Here is a 17,258-nt window from a genome sequence, read left to right on the forward strand (position 1 = left end):
CTGGAGATAAAAATGACCCACACTGGGATTCGGAGCCAGGATTTTCAAGGAATTACTCAAGTCCTGCTTTCTTCCCAGGGCCCCACGTTCCAGATACTAGTTTCTGCATCTAAAATGTGCAGTAACGACCATCCCCGAGCTCTGACTGATGAGCTGGCTGTGGTCTAAGTGGCCAGGCAGACCACCTTTTTCCCCGTTAATCCTCACCTGAGGGTATTTTTCCATTGATGTTTAGAGAGGGTGGAAGGGAGGGGAAGAGACACAGAGAGAGAAACATCGATGTGAGAGAGACACACTGATTGGTTGCCTCCCGCAGGGGCCCCAACCAGGGCCAGGAATAGAGCCTGCAACCTAGGTATGTACCCTTGGCCAGAATCGAACCCGGGACCCTCCAGTCCGCAGGTCGACGCTCTAGCCACTGAGCCAAACCGGCTAGGGCCAAACCACCTTTCTTTTCGTCTTCTGCCCTGGCTCTTCTACCTTAAGCAAGAAAACTGGGTAAAAGCACTGAAAAGCTGTGGCGTTCTCTGCAAACGCAAAAGCCGTACCTTCTCGCTAAACTGCCAGCTGCTTAAGGAAAAAGGTGCATCTTTGACTCAGTCTCGCACCCGCCCGCCCCGGCTTGGTTCTGTGTATACAGCAGGCCCCTGATAAATGCCTGTGCCTCTTCATCATTTGCTCATTACTGCCTTGAAAGTGTCAACCCCACCCAGGTGTGGAAGGCAACAGAGCCGGGTGGCCCATAATACAGACTGCCTTCCTTTTCCTGTCTGTAAACAGATAGCGACGGGAACACCAGCACCCACGCTCTGTGGGAGCTGAGATAGTCCACACAGCGACCACCCAGGGCCTGGCTTCTACAGATGTCCAGACATCAGCTGCGGTCCCTCTGCCAGCCTCCCAGTGGGCCCTGACAGACAGGACTTGCATTCGAACCCTTACCAGCCTGCTCTCCAGCAGTCTGACGGGCGGGAGCCTCACACTGGCCCCGTCTACAGCACAACCAGGAGTGAATCCAGGGTTTGTGGCACCTTAAAGCTTATACCACCTGGAGGACCTCTTAACACGTGAAGCCCCATGTCAGTCACCGGTGACTGACACTATACTTTCCGTCCGGAAGACAAAGCAGGCTGGGCGCTTAACGTGTTAAAGGAAGAAAATGCTGTGCTGACTGGGCAGCTCATTTGGTTAGAGCGTTGTCCTGATATGCCACGTTGCAGGTTTGATCCCCTGGTCAGGGCACATACAAGAATCAACCAATGAGCCCTAACCGGTTTGGCTCAGTGGATAGAGCGTCGGCCTGCAGACTGAAGGGTCCCGCGTTCGATTCCAGTCAAGGGCATGTACCCTGGTTGCGGGCACATCCCCAGTGGGGATTGTGCAGGAGGCAGCTGGTCCATGTTTCTCTCTCATTGATGTTTCTGGCTCTCTATTCCTCTCCCTTCCTCTCTGTAAAAAATCAATAAAGTATTAAAAAAAAATAAAAGAATCAACCAATGAATCCACAGATAGGTGGAACAACAAATCAATGCTTCTCTCTCTTTCTCTTCCTCGCCCTCCCTTCCTCTCTCTTTCAAATCAATCAATAAGTAAATAAAATTAAAGAAACAACCAAACTGCTTAAAGAAGGAAGAAAATGTCAAAAACATCTTACATTTGCAGAATTTACAGAATCAAGGACCAAGCGAATACGGTACTAGTTGGGCCTCCCTACCGCTGGTCCGCCTCTAGGTTGTCAATCTCACCACCCTGCCAGGCACAAAACATGGGGGTCATATCGTGGCTTCTCCATCAACCCCCCCACCCCTAAATCCCACCACTAAATCCACTGGATTTCAAGCCTTCAAACTCCGCTGTATCTGCCCTTCCCATCCATGCCCAGCAGACCCACAATGCAACTAAGAGCCTCTTAGCCTGACCATCCACTTTCAATTGCCCCACGGAGCCAAACTCCAAGCAGTCTTAGCTTCCCTTCCCAGCTCCCCTGCTCCAGCATCCCATGAGCTGCAACCCATTTTCCAAGCACCCCCTCCCCCCTTGCCCTCGGTGAGGCTGGTCACTCTGTTCCTCCACCCAGACGGGCAATCCTCCGCCACTGAAGGCCAAAGCCAACCCAACAGTCACCCCCAACTCCGAAGCCAACCCCAGTGGAAATCCACAGCCACCTCCAAGGAGCCCCCACACAACTTCATCTGTCCAGTGGTGATGGTCCCCAAGTCATCCTGCCTGATATTATGGTTAAAGTTGTTCCCTCTCCTTTTTAAGGGGGTCAGGCGATGGGCAATGCAATTTAAGAACACTTACCCCACCCCAAATGATGGGGCTGCGTATCTTTTAAGCATTTTTTTTTGACCAGGTCATATTCCTCACAAGACCTTACACAGACTAGATGATCCCTAATGTTTTTTGTTGTCGTTTTTAATAAATAAAGGAAACAGCTGAAACAAAACAGGTCTCATCGGTGAACAGAATGAACGGTAGCCATCCAGAAAACTCAGATATGTGGAAGACACACTCACTGAAGTGAGTTAATAAGATGAAGGACACGTTGCAGTGATTCAAATACCTGCAATTCTTCTTTCCCTTTCGGAAGCCAGCACGTAGTTTTTGCTTTTTTATTTTTTATTTTTTCCAGGAGTCTCTTTAATGAAGAGGAATCATCTACCACAGCTTTTAGAACAAAGCTACATACTTCCGGATTTCAAAGCAAAAGAAGTGCTAGGTAGAATACGGAGGTAGTCTGAACAAATGCTTTCGACCTTGGGCTCCCTGCTCTCCCGTTAAAATAGCCCACATCGAGACCGCCTTTGCTCAGCTCTCACCCTCGAGGATCCCCTGGGATCGGCCACTGCCGGCTTGTGGGCATAAGCTGGGCCAGTTCCAAGCCAGTCTGGACTCTGACCAGCTACTGAGTCTGCCATCTACTCGGCGCTGATGCCGCCCAGTACAGACTGCAATGACCCAACAGGTGGCGTGGGCCCTGGGTCTCAGGCCCCAGCAAACAGGAGCCGTAAAAGCACTGCAGTCGGTGAAATGCTGCCAGAATGCGCTGCGGGTTAATAACTAACCCTTGTGAGCCTTCCGTTCACCTGGGCTTTTCTGGGAGAAGCCCACGCCCACTTCCTGGGCAGGTGACAGGGCAGGCAATGCTTCTCCTGGGCCACAATTCACTTTCAGAAGAAGCAGGGGCGTCCTGGAGAGGCAAAGAGGCTTGCTGAATGCCACTTGGCCACTGAGAGCAGAAGCCTGGAGGGCTGCGTGCAGGAAAATGCCCTTATTACACAATAATTACTGCTCATTTGCCACAGGTGACCAGCAGCTGGCTGCGGGGAGTAGCTGCGAGTGCTCCAAGGCAGACAGGAAAGAGCTGCCCACCCAGAAGGAGGCTTTGGCCCATGCCCAGGTCTCCAAGGGCTCCTTTAGAGAGAAAAACCCAGTGGTTCCAGCTGCCCTCCTGTCTGCCCCCATCGTCTCCCTTCTCTCTGAAGTGTTCATGGAATGTGAGTTCCCTAAAGCAGTGGTCGGCAAACTCATTAGTCAACAGAGCCAAATGTCAACAGTTCAACGATTGAAATTTCTTTTGAGAGCCGAAAACCGACTTCTGCCCATGGGCCACAAAGTTTCAATCACACTGTACGTGCGCGCCCGCCCGTGGAATTTTGTGGAAGAGCCACACTCAAGGGGCCAAAGAGCCGCATGTGGCTCGCGAGCCGCAGTTTGCCGACCACTGCCCTAAAGTGTCTGCGGGGTAAGGCTCACTGGGGGGCCTCCTGGAGAGTGCACAGCAAGCACGGCAAACTCGCGGCCCGAGGGCCACATACATGCCTCGTTTACTTGGCCCGTGTTAGCCTTTGAGTTTGACATGCTTGGTGTAGAGCAAGGCAGAGGAAGAATCCAAGGTCAAGGGAGACATTCCAAACCAGTGTCAAGACGCTGATGCAGGAACAGAAGGTGGTGGACACCGAAGAAGAAAATACACTCTTTCAACAAACCTACGGAAAACTTTCTACAGACGAAGTCCCGACCTTCTCAAAGAAGCAACACCCAGTGGGGAACGAGGGCTCCCCGGAGGCAGCTGAGCAAGGAACAGGAATCTCGGGGATTATTTCAAGCCTCAGTGCTTTCGCGCATGCCAAACCGGCCACCAGGAAAGCTGTTCTCCCGCTGTTCCCTCTCTCTGAAATTTTCTAGGTCATCCATTTCCCCCTCCGCTCCCCTCACCTTGGCCCTTCCTTTGAGCTTATTTAAAACTCTCTATGGCACTTTTCACACCAGGCACAGCGGCTTAGCTCCACTCAAACGAGGAACCGGTCATGTTCTGTGTGCTCTGTCTCATTTGCTTAAAACAAGACCAGTTCCCCATATGACTGCACTCACATGGGAGATATAAAACGGAAACGCATGGACACTAACAGAGGCTGGTGGCTGCCAGAGGGAAAGGGGGCGTGAGTGGGACCCAATATATGGTGATGGAAGATGATCTGACTTTGGGTGGTGGGTACAGAGTGCAATATACAGATCTTGTAACACAGAAACCCACCCCTGAAACCTATATAATCCTATTAACCAATGTCACCCCGATAAACTTAAACAAAAGGAGGAAAATAAGGCCAGTTCCCTGTGCCAACCGTAGAATCCAACACTATCAACCCTGCACTTGCTCACCAAGAGCGACCAGCAGCAACTGACTTCAGGTCATTCACAGCAAAACTGCAAGTCAAAACATTAATTCCCACTTAGTGAGGAAAGGCCTGAGAGCATATGGATCTGCAGACTTAAGAGAAGTGCCCTCTCCGGTTCCCTTAAGGTTACTACCTCGGCGGAGGAAGGTGGGATGGGAGACAAGCTCATAGAGACCCGCAGGGAACGAGCTCAACACAAGAGAAAAATACAACTCGACTAAAAAAAAAAAACAAAAAACAAAAACCGGCAAAAACAAAGATGGAGGCATTCCAGGAGGAAATGCAGATGGTTCATAAGCATGCGCAGAGATACGCAGCCCCATCAATAACTGGGGAAAAGTGAGGAACACGAGGAGTTCCCACAAACGCCCATCAGTTTGAAAAAACACAACAGAAAAGCTGCACAAAAACAAGGGATGGAGACGAATGGATCAGCAGACGTTCTGACACGCTGCTGGGCCTCTGGGGAAAATTTCAGATGCTCTTCAAAGGCCCTGTCCACCACCCTCCCACCATTCCACTCCTGGGCACACACCCACCCGGGAGAAACACTTGCTCGCATCTGTGCACCAGCCGACCGATTCCAGAAGGTTCAAAGCAGCATTTTTCTAACAGTCCCAAACTGAAAACATCCCAATTATCAACCCACAAAGGATACTTTCAAATAGATCCCTGCAATGGAATAACTACAGAGCCGAAAGAACTACAGCTACCTCCCTCAATTATGTATGAATCTCACAACACGGTACTGAGTGAAAACTCCACTTACATAAAGTTCACAAACATGTAAAACTAACCATATAGTGTTTGGGGGAAACATACGTATGCAGCAAAGCAATACAAAAAGGCAGGGATGAAAGACAAACTCGGGAAGCGGGAGGGAAGGGAATGGGTCTGGGAGGAGCCCGGGGGGGTGGGGGGGGGCGGAGGTTAACAGCATATCTTCGTTTTTAAGCTGGGTAGTGGGAACATGAATGTTCATTATATTAATTTTCTGTGCACTCTTCGTGTTATAGACACTCTTTTGTATTTATATTTCATCATGAAAACATTTAGAGAATGTGCTAGACAGAAGACTTGCTAACAACACTGAGACACTCAGACGAAAATGTAAGGGGGGGAACTAAGACCAGATAACCTGGGAGGGAGATGGGCATGAAGCACAACAGTCCCAGGGGAGAGATGCCAGCATGGCAAGAACAAAACCAGAAGGGAAGGACTGGGGACATCCACGTCCCCAATGGCAGTGCCACTAATGAATGGGCAGGATTGAGTTAGGAAGGCCCGGATCAGCACAGAAACCCGTATCTCAGATAAATGGGTGAATAAAGTGTGGTATATATACATACTCTGGGATACTATTCAGTCATAAACAAGGCCTGACATTCTGACACGAGCTATAACATGGACGAACCTTGAAGACATTGTGCGAAGTGAAAGAGACCAGATGTAAATTCAGAAGTACTGCGTGATCCCACTTATAGGAGGTACCTGGAATAGTCCAGTTCATAGACACAGGAAGTAGAATTGGTGGTTGCCAGGGGCTGGGGGGAGGGAGGAGTGGGGAGTTAGTGGTCAATGGGCACAGAGTTTCAGTTTGGGAAGATGTAAAAGTTCTAGAGATGGATGGTGATGCTGGCTGCCCAACAATACAAATATCCTTCATGCCACTGAACTGTACACATTAAAATGGTAAATTCTCGCCCTGATCGGTTTGGCTCAGTGGATAGAGCGTCGGCCTGCGGACTGAAGAGTCCCGGGTTCGATTCCGGTCAAGGGCATGTACCTTGGTTGCGGGCACATCTCCAGTGGGAGGTGTGCAGGAGGCAGCTGATCGATGTTTCTCTCTCATTGATGTTTCTGACTCTCTATCCCTCTCCCTTCCTCTCTGTAAAAAATCAATAAAATATATTTTTAAAAAAATAAAAATAAATAAAATAAAATGGTAAATTCTGTTACATTTTACCACAATTTTAAAAAATCCATGATTCACATCAACCCATGAACCAGTAGGTCACAGTCTGACTCCTGGTCAGGGCACATACCCGGGTTGCAGGCTCCAACCCCAGTGTGGGGCATGCAGGAGGCAGCTGATCAGTGGTTCTCTCTCATCCTTGATATTTCTCTCCCTCTCCTCTCCCTTCCTCTCTCTGAAATCAATAATAATAAATAAAAAGATCCATAATTCAAGACAGGTGCAGCTGAACAAGACAGCAGGTGGGATAAGGGAGAGGTACTGTCAGGCCTACCTCGCCTGCCTGAGCACCCGTAAGGTAGATACGGACAACATTCAGATCACGGACCAGGTAGGCTGGAGACCCACCGAGCTGAGCGATGCTGACTCTGCAGGCACCTGCGGAACCAGGTCGTCCTCATCCTCCAGGCCTGCAGCATGGACAATCCCACCCCTGGGGCCCTGGGGCCCTGGGACCCTGGGACCCTGGGCCCGAGCTCAGTGCTGGGAAACAAGGAAGCGCTGGATGATCCCACGGGTAGCCCAGGCCCTTGGGATATCACTTTCCAGTTCTTGATTTCAAAAAGGAAAGGCAGGGCACTCAGCCAGCTATGACTTGGGGGAAAAGAACCGGCGAAAATAAAAATGCTGAGAAACGGTAGGCAGAGCCCAGATGCCAAGAGGCTGAAAGGCAGAGTTCAGGGAAGATGGGGGAGGGAAAGGGGTGTTATATGAAATTGGGGTCTGCAGAATCATTAGGATTCTGTCCTTCCCAGGGAGTTCCAAGGAGCACACACAGGGCAGACAGGAAGGCTGGGTGTGCACGGCATGGGGTGGGGGAAAGAGCACTGGAAGATGAGTCAGGGAACCTAACTAGCCGAGTGGCCCAAGGCCACCTGTGAGACCATGCATAAGGAGGATAATAATACCTTCCCAGACGGTGGCAATTAAGGGAAGTAACACAGATTCTACTGGCCTTGGAGGTACAACCGCCAACAGCCCCAAGAGACAAGCAGAGATAAAGATTAGTCATGCCTCACTCACACACACACACAAACACACAGAATCAGGGGTGAATCTAAATAAATCAGAATAAGCACAAAAGAGGGCAACCGACTGGTGAGAAGTGCGTCACAAAGGCTTGGATGAGAGGGGGAATAAGAGGACATATACCGTGCTTATACATGTCGACAAAAGCACCCAGATTTAGGGAACAAAGTGAAACTAACCAGTCACTATGCAGCAAAATGGGAATCTGTCAAATGCTTCTCGTTGGGATGATTTTCACGTAGTTCTATTAAGCACTTTGAAAAACACAGCCCACTTCTGACCTCAGCGTTGAAGAATTATGGCCATCAGACCAGAATGCACTCTGGGCGAACCTACATTCTCAGGTTGGAGACCTTAGGCCCACTTCGGGGTGGGGGTGGGGTTGGGGGAGGGGTGTCAAGGGGCAGGCTCAGCCCCACCCCACTCTGACAGCAGGAGCATCTTCCCCCGGCCACAGATCCCCTCCGGCCAGACTGTGGAGCTTGAGGCCAGTACACCTTTACTAGCCAGCATGTGACCTGGGCAAGTTCCTTAACCTGTCTGCTAAACCCGCTTCTCCTCTCTACAAATCAGGGTAACTATGGTAACCACCAAGGGAGTTTGTGAGATGATTCAACAAGACAATCATTGAAACACTCAGCCCAGGACTTGGGTAGCTTCCTTGTTCAAGAAGCCTCGGCCCTTACCGAACACTAGAGACACTCCTGTTCTTCCAAGTCCCCTCATTCACATCTTTAAATTCAGGGTCGCAGCCAGGGCTCATCATGTCCCCTACCCAAGGAGCCAGGGCCTTGGGAAGGGGGTTTTCTGGCTCCCATGTTGCTCCATACATTGGCCCCTGCTGGTTCCTCTGCCCCAACGGCCCCACAGGAGAGCACAGTGCAGTGGTGACCACCCAAATCATATGTTCAGAACACAAGCCCTCAGCTGCAAGGTGACTTTGTGGCCACATCAACAGGACCTTCATCCTGCCAGAAAGCAGAGGTGATTGCAGGGAGGGGCTCCGAGGAAGGGGGGCTTGCGTCTCCCCCAGCAGGGCAGCAGGGCACACAGCTAAAAGGCCCAGTCCCAGCTAAGGGTCCTGGGGCAGTGGTCGGCAAACTCATTAGTCAACAGAGCCAAATATCAGCAGTACAACGATTGAAATTTCTGTTGAGAGCCGAAAACCCACTTCTGCGCATGGGCCACGAAGTTTCAATCGCACTGTATGTGCGCGCCCGCCCGTGGTATTTTGTGGAAGAGCCACACTCAAGAGGCCAAAGAGCCGCATGTGGCTCGCGAGCCGCAGTTTGCCGACCACTGTCCTAGGGAATGTAAAGGAGTGAGAGGGCAAAGGGACACAGGGTCTCCATATGGTTCCTATTCAATTGTGCTGGAGGGGTGCGGGGGGCGGGGAGCGATGTTCGACAACCCATACACATCCACCATTTGAAACGCACGTTTATATCTAAAAGCAGAAAGAAAAGGTACAGATGGATACACACCACAATTTTAACAGTGGTTATCTCTGACGAGATTTCAGATGTTTTAACTTCTCTTGCTTCTCTACATTCCCTAATCCTTCTGCTTGAAACATGTTCTAGTGTGAAGTGAAAGTGAGGGAGGAAAGTGCACGCCAACCTGAAAAAAAACAACCCACAAGGAGGGGTCAGCAGCTGACCCTGGCCGCAGGCAGCTGCCAGGGCCCGAGGAGGAAACCGGTGTGCAGACGGACCAGGTGCCTTCGCAGAGAACACTCCACCCAGGCGGAGTGGAGGAGGCAGGCGGGGAGCCAGGCCTGGAGAGGACAAATTGTGGGTGGCGGATTTCTGTGGTTATGCAGTGAATTTTTTCCTAAGTCCCTGGGCAAGAATGTAAGGGGAAGTTCTACTTGCCCTCGCCTGTTGCTATTTCAAAATTAAACAGACCCATGCCTTCACCCACGGCGGTGTGTTCGAGACAGAACTCAGAGAGATTAGGAGATTATGCACGTGAAAGTGCTTAGCAAGTTACTATTTGTTCAGTTCTGGACCGGTGCAGGGTCATGTGCCTGGCACAGACCTCCCTCCCCTGCCCCCACTGCATATGAACACTGACTCTCCAGAGGTGTGGAAACAGAGTTAGATATGATACCTATATCCCATTTGGGAAGGATGTTCACCATCCACTCCCCCAAACCTTCTTCTAAAACAAGGTATTTTTAAAAAGTACACAAACTCAGGACCCATAGAGATATCCAAAGCTCCCTCCCCATGGTCTCAGTCATGGTCTGGAGCGGGGGGTGGTGGTGGGGGGTGTTTAAGTACTGTTAGGCCATCTTGAGCCAACACCTTTGCTCACAGGGACAGGAAACAGGAAGCCACTCAGAAACCTGGATAAGGCAAGGTGCCCATAGCAGCCAGAACCTTGGGAGAGGGCGGAATGAGGAGCTGTCTTCTCCTATTTCCTGGGGTGTCTTACATGTTGCCCTATTTCTCCCCACCACTGAGATGAAGCTACCCTTGCCCTCCAAGCTAGACTCCGGCAGGCCTCCGCCCTCCCCCTCCCCCATACACCCAATTAACTCCACCTGCAAACTGCTCTGGCACTCTGCCCCTTGTCCTGGCCAGGCCCTCATCACCCCACACCTGGGCTGCTGCAGCAGCATAAGTGAGTCCCTCCTCCAGCCCAGCCTCCACTCCGCAGTGGCCAAAATGGGCTCCCTAGAGCTCAGGTGTGGTGCTCACAACCTCCAGCCCAAAGATGGCCAACCCCCATCCCCAATGCCTACAGCAGTGTTTACCAAATAATGGGGCTGCCCTCTGTTCGCACAGTTCTAGAGCCAGGGTTTTTCACAGGGTGTGAAGGGACCGCCTTCATCAGAATCACCCGGGGTTCTTGTTAAAAGTCCGGCTTTCTGAACCACAGGATCAGAAATTCTGAGAATTGTAAACCAGAGGGGAAAAAATCCCAAGTGAACTTCGAGGACACTGACGTTGAAGAAGTGCTGGGGTTTACCATTGTTTGGGGAATGTGTCCTACTTGAAACTGCCAGGGACTAACTCCCTGCCATGATCCTGTATTAGGACTAGGGATCAGACTGCCTTACCACCACTGACCCTATACTAGACAATTAGGGTTCCCAAAGTAGCCCATTCCAGCTCTTCACTGAGTAGCTAAAGGTAAGTCACTTTATAGTCACAGGCCTCGGTTTCCCATCTACAGAATGGGTGGAGTATGTGCACCTAGGGTCCCTTTCAACTCCAAAGTAGACGTCTGATCTGATCTTCATGTTGTAGCATGTAGGTTTTGTTAGATCAGAAGTTCCAGTCCTAAAATCCCAAGAACCTGCATTTTTCTGTTTGGGGGTGGGGGTGGGGAGGGCATTCTTTTCTCATCCAAAGTGAAATTTTTAAAACCATCTCTCCTACTACATCCAACTTTCAATATCCACTAAAGGAGAACCAAGCAATGTTTATGCTTCCCGGCACAGTTATATATTTTTTTCTTTAATGTTCATTACTAGAAAAATTTCCAAACCCTTCCCATGGGCCAAAGAGAAGGCATGAGACATAAGGTTACAACCTCCCAGCAACCCGTCAGCACCCTGCCATTTACTGAGGTTGTTTGTATCCTTCTTGTCATATCATCCTCCCATCACCCCCCCTTTTAAAGACCAGAAAATCAGGGCTCAGAGAGCTTACGTTGCCCGAGGCTGCCCAGGCAGCCACAAGACTCAACCATGGCTCTGCTAACCCTGAAACTCTCCATGTTTGCACTGCACCACAATGAGTCCACGTAGAGCTCCAGAGACAATGGAAGCGATTGCGCCGAATGCAATACCGGCCAAACAGAGCCGTGCCCTCCAGGGCATAGTGGGAGTGCTAACCAGCCAGCCACACATCCTCACAGCTTTCCACAGAGAGCTGCTAGGAGACTGTGCACGCAGGGGAGGGGGGAGACGGGGCTGAGCAACAGCCGCACGAGCAAAAGCGATGCCAGGGATTTAGTCAACAGAGCGCTAATATGAGTCAACAGTGGGTGCCGCTGCCAAGCACACGAATGGGTTCTTCAGCTGCATTAATAGAAGGACCGCGTCTAGGGCAAGCTGAGGGAGTCCTGCCCTGCTGACCAGACCGCACCCGAGGGCTGGGCTAACGAGAGAGGGGCATCTTCCAAGGCAAGGTTTTCTGAAGGGGAATGGCTCTGAGCGGCACTCTGGTCGGTAGGGTGAGCCCAGGACTCCCCAGGAAGCTGATTTTTAAAGCTAACCCACGTTGGACTGCATGTCAGATGGATGTTTAAAAAATATCCTCGAGCCCTAGCTGAGTTGGCTCAGTGGATGGATGGAGCGTTAGCCTGTGGACCAAAGGGTCCCAGGTTCGATTCAGGCCAAGGGCACAAACCTCAGTTGCAAGGCTCCTCCCCAGCCCCGGCCCTGGTCAGGGCACATGCAGGAGGCAACCAATTGATGTGTTTCTCTCACATCGATATTTCTTTCTGTCTTTTCCTCTCTCTTCCACTCTTTCTAAAAATCAATGGAAAAATATCCTAGGGTGAGGATATATATATATACACACACATATATATATCCTTTAATTCACATCATAGCAAGGACTGAGAAACCAGCGACTACCCACAGCAAAGGTTAAGAACACACAGGTGTGCTAAGGGCCGAAGCCCACCACCAGACAAGGGGCTCCAGGCCCCGTCAGGAGAGGATCCCTGGAGAAGACCATACAGTGGCTTCTTCCCTTATTAGACATAACAATTGGGCTGCGGCATGGCCAAGAAGTTAACTTGACATACTAAGAATGGTATTCTAAAAATGCACGAGGGACACTGGGTTGGAGATGCTATCATCTTAAGTGTCAAAGTCTCCAGGAAGTTTTCCCAATTCCCCCAGGCTGTCCATCCCCAGCACCCTCTCTGGGTGAGCCTGTCATATCACCTAGCATCGCTTAGGATAAAATGACATGTTTCCCAAGAGCCCCAAGGCCACCTCTCATTCACCTTTCCGTCGACAGCTCAGCGCTGGGCACACTGGAGACACCCACTAAATGTTGACTGCACTGAATGAACACTGAGGTGCCCAATCACACTGAGGTGGGTGCTGCATTCGAGGCGATTTCAGAACACAGGTGTCCAGAGACCAGGGCTAAAAAAAAAACATGGCTTGTGCCAATGCGTAACCACTTTTAGTGTGCTTAACAAAGACATTCTTGAAGCTAACACCACCAGAGGGTTTTTATTACAAAGGAGCCATCGTTAGCTTGGCAAGTACCCATGGAAGTGGCTGGAGACAGAAAATCCAGGTTAGGGGTATGGCGGTCAAAGGTAAATCCTATCTGTGCGCCAGGCAGCCATGCAACACCAGAGCCCAGGAAGTGGTACAAATCCAGGGATGCAGAAGAGAATAATGGGGCCCAATGCCAAAAAAAAACCCGACAGCATAAAAAAGCTTGGTGAAAAGGGTCTGAGGAAGGAGCACCTGTGCTACAAGTTCCTGGGGAGCTGGCTGCCTGGCGCTAGCCACGCAACTCCGAGAATGAATTACAAGAACTAAAACTCTGATCTGGGAAGACTAGCGTAGGAGACGGTGATGCCGTTCTGATGTGTAATAAATCTTTAAACCGGTGAGCCGTGCTCACTGGTGGTTTTTCTTCATCCTTCCTGCACTCCAGCTGCCTAACATGACAAAAGCCAGGATTTGCTTTTTATTTGCCTTTGGACAGTGTGTGTGTGTGTGTGTGTGTGTGTGTGTGTGTGTCTGTAAATAAAATTTGGGGTTCACTAAATCACATCCTAAAGCATCGCAACATCTGCCATCATAAGAAACCCTGGCGAATGCTTCTGCCAAATAGCCTTTTATAAAGTGAAGAAAGCTTTCCGGGTGCAAACTACCCTCACCCCCACCACCTCAAGGGCTCCACCAGGTGTAGTAAGTCAGCATTCCTGCCCGGACCTGTTCAGGTTTATTCGCCACGAATGCACTTTACTCAGCTGGCATCATTCACCCCCAGAAACACCACTGAAGCCTGCCGCGCAAACCTGACAGAAGCAATAGGTTTTCCAAACCAACCACCTCCAGGGAAGTTCCCAAGGAGAGCATTCCTCTCCCAGAGCAGAGAGGCAAAATGCGCCACATCCTCTCCACACACAAGCTGCCCACTCCAGAGGCAGCCTGCTCCCTCGGCACTCCTCCCCGCTCTTCAGGCCTCCTTTCCCAGCTAAATAAGAACGAAGGAGCCTCAATCCTGGGCGGCAGCAACATTTTAATGCTATTTTAAACAACAGCTCTAAAGCACCGGAATGTTGGCTCCTTGTCCATGAGTAAAAAATAAAAAAATAAATAAAAGGGTATTATCATAACAAAATGATACCCTATGGAGAGCACTACGAGCCATAAAAAATAAAACTGCCATAAATTGAAACTGTCTCAAAATTAAACCTATAGAGGGAAGCACTAAACCACAAGCCAGGCAGACTCTGATTTTCCCATCTAAAACCCTTACATGTTCCTAGTTCTCTGGCGAAGTCCAACGATTTTCTCCCACCCGGAAAGGCCTAAATGCGTTTTTGGTTTTTTTTTGCAAGTCCGGGAGTGTTATTTTTCTCCCTTGAAACCCTCGAGATGGTCTGTAATATTCATCTGAAGCTCAATCACTGCCCTGTCCTCGGTCACACCCAAAGATCCCCAAAGGCACCATCGGCCGCAGCGCCCCGGTGCACAGGAGGCGCCCCTTTAACGTGCAGATTTGATCTGATCCGATCGGGCCCCTGGGCTACAGAGCCGCGTGGGTAGCCCGACGCCCGGGCGCGGAGAGCAGCGCCGGCCTAGCTCCCTCCTGGAGGGAGGCGGGGTGCAACCACCTGTGGGCGGGTGGCCGGGGACTCAGGCCGGGGCGCCGCCGCCGCCCGCGGGTGCCTCGGCGGCCCCACGCACGGAGACCCCGGCGAAGTCCGGCGCGCCAGACCCCGTGGGCGCCCCGGGGCCGGCTCCCAGCGCCCCAGCCAGGGCTCCGCCAGCTCCAAGTTGGCCGGGTCCGAGAGAGTGGATTCTAGAGTTAGCTCCCAAGTCGCCCAACCCCCTGCGAGGAGGCGAGCCTGAAGGGGCTCCTGGGGAGGGTGGGGTCCGGTGGGGTGGGGGGGAACACTGAGAGGGGATCGGGAGAGAGCAGAAATGGTCCCCGGACTCCCTCCAGAATTTGGCACCTGCCGGGCAGGGCAGCAAGCGTGCGAGCTTCTCCTCCCTGCCGGTTCACTAAGGCCTGGTGGCGACTTTGGGGGGTGGGGTGGGGGTGGGGGGTGGCAAGCGGGCCACGCCAGGGCAGCACCGCATCACTTTGACATTTTCTAACCAGTAATCCAGGCCCCGCTGGAATCTGGGGGACGGAGGGGAACACCTGTCACCGGCGCCAGGGGGCGGGGACTGGGGACTCGGGCAGTGGGTGCGCTGGGAAGGGGATGAGCCCCAAAGGACGAGGTGGGAGCCAGAGAAGGTGTAAGCCAGCAAGGCAATGTGCCAAAGAGGGGGCGCGGGCCAGGGATGGGGGCCCCAGGACTGGGACGGGGTGGCTCTAGAGGGAACCAGGGTTAAGGAGTACTCTCAGGAGAAGGGGGAGGGGATCCCCGGAAAGGTGCAAGGGGAGCGCGCCAGAGTGGAAAAAACAGGAGGAGGGGGGCTGCCCCAAGGGGCGCGGGGTGCCCGTGCCCAGCCCGGTCCCGTCCCGTCACTCACCGGCAGGTCCACGCTCACTTCGGTCCCGTCCAGCAGGAAGACGCGGCAGTAGAGGGTGGCCTTGGCAGCGCCGGCGGCGGAGATGTGCACGGCCGCGCCGCCCGTGAGCAGGGGTCCTCCGCCGGCCGGGAACACGCTGCCCCCGGGCGCGGCGGGCAGCGGCGAGGAGGCGGCGGCGGCGGCCGGGCCCCCCCGCGGCCCCCCGTCGCGCTCGTCCCCCAGCCCGGCGGCCCCGCGCCCTGCCGCGCCCCGCGCGTAGAGCTGCATGGAGCGGCGGCCAAAGGTCCGGCGTAGGAACCGCAGCATCCTGGCTGGGGGCGCCCCCTGCCTCCGCCCCTGGCGCTGCCGCCGCCGCCGCCGCGCCGCCGCCCGGGAGCACCCCGCGACGCCGTCAGCGCCCGCCGGCTGCCGGCGCCTCCTCCCGCGGGCTGCGGCCCTGGGCACGCTCCCGGGGAGGCCGAGGCCGCGCTCCGGCTGCCTGCGGGGCGCGCGGGCCGGGCCAGCGCCGACTGCGAGTGGCCGCGGGCGGGAGGGCGCGCTGGGGCGGCCCCGTAGCCGTCCCGCCGCTGTCGCCGCGGACTCTCCCGGCCGCCGGCCTGCGCTCACTGCTGAGGGGGCCGCTCCCGACGGCCGGCCGCGGGGGCCCGGGGCTGCGGGGGGCGTGGGGCGGGCTGCGGGTGCTCCCGCGCCGCGCGTCGGCCAAGGGCCAGCCGGAGCAGGGCGCCTGCGTGCTCCCGGCGCGCTCACTCCCCCTCGCCGTGCCGCGCCCGGGGCCGGAGGAGGCCCCGCTGAGCGCCCGCTCCCCAGGCGCCTTTTCCTGCGCCCGCAGCCCCCGCCTCCCACCTGGGAGGCTGCACCTCCAGCTCCCACCACCGCCGCCCGGACTGCAGCACACCCTCCTCCCTCGGGGCTGCGCCCGGTAACCGCAAACCGAGTCTCTGCTGCCCCCTGCCGGCCCGAGGGTCCCCTGCAGCTGTAGGTGTGCTCACGTGTGTACACGTAGGTGAGCACACACGTGTTTCCGGCGCCCCGAGCCCTGGAGACGCCTGAGAGTCTCCCCTTGCACGGCCAGGAAAACTGGGCTGTATGCCCACCGGAAGCCTGGCCCCGAGGCCTGAGAGAGCATTAAAGTGGAGGCCCTCCTGACCCTCAGTTTCCCCTCTGGAAAAGGAGCGGGGTGGACCATGTAATCTACAAGATCCCTGCTACTTGATTAAGTTTGGTCATTTTAAGATCTCAGAGCTGTTAGGGCCCTTTCAGCCATTGCAGTCCAATGGGATCATTCCAAATAAGGAAACTGAGGCTGGGCAAGGAGAGGGAGTACTTCTGCAACGTACTACACAGAGAAACTCCTGTCCTCAAGGAACTCGTGTCCAGTATTGACTCAGAGGCCTGCAAAAATAGCCATAACCCAGAAGGCTAGTAAAGGCTGAACAAATGACTGGGAAGCAAAGTAGAACTGAGGCTCGAGAAAGAATAGTATAGGACTCGCTGGGAACAGCAGAGGTGCCCCTCCGGTGTACACGTCCAAGGCCTGCTTCAGGGAGAAGGGTTTGTCCAGTGTTGCTGGAAGGAATGTAAAGGAGGTCAGGCCTCTTGAGATGAAGAAGACTACTTTTTTTGTGTGCCTGACACTGTGCTAAACCCTTTCCATTCATCATCTCACTTAATCCTCAGGACAGCCTGGTTCAATAGACGATTTGATCCCCACTGGACAAAGGAGGAAATCGAAGCTTAGAGAGCTTAAAAGCCTTGCTCCAGATTCCATGGTTAACAGGGACTCCTGTGCAGGACTTCAAAGCTGTTGCTCCTAACTACTGCCAGGCTGAGGCATGTGGCCTGATGGGCAAGCCATGAAGGTTTCCAAGAGGCC

At 53.3% G+C, this 17,258-nt stretch overlaps 1 protein-coding gene across 3 annotated transcripts in view; it reads right to left on the reverse strand.

Moving 5' to 3' along the window:
• Window positions 1-15,691, reverse strand: part of EPB41L4B (erythrocyte membrane protein band 4.1 like 4B) — a 113,228-nt gene extending 97,537 nt beyond the window's left edge. For all 3 annotated transcript variants that reach the window (XM_008142120.3, XM_054727332.1, XM_054727333.1), the window contains exon 1: window positions 15,386-15,691. In XM_008142120.3, the coding sequence (XP_008140342.2) occupies window positions 15,386-15,691 (306 nt within the window). The remainder of the gene's footprint in view (window positions 1-15,385) is intronic.
• Window positions 15,692-17,258: the final 1,567 nt, after the last annotated feature.

The sequence above is a fragment of the Eptesicus fuscus genome, chromosome 15 (genome assembly GCF_027574615.1).
Source record: "Eptesicus fuscus isolate TK198812 chromosome 15, DD_ASM_mEF_20220401, whole genome shotgun sequence".
NCBI classification, from domain to species: domain Eukaryota; kingdom Metazoa; phylum Chordata; class Mammalia; order Chiroptera; family Vespertilionidae; genus Eptesicus; species Eptesicus fuscus.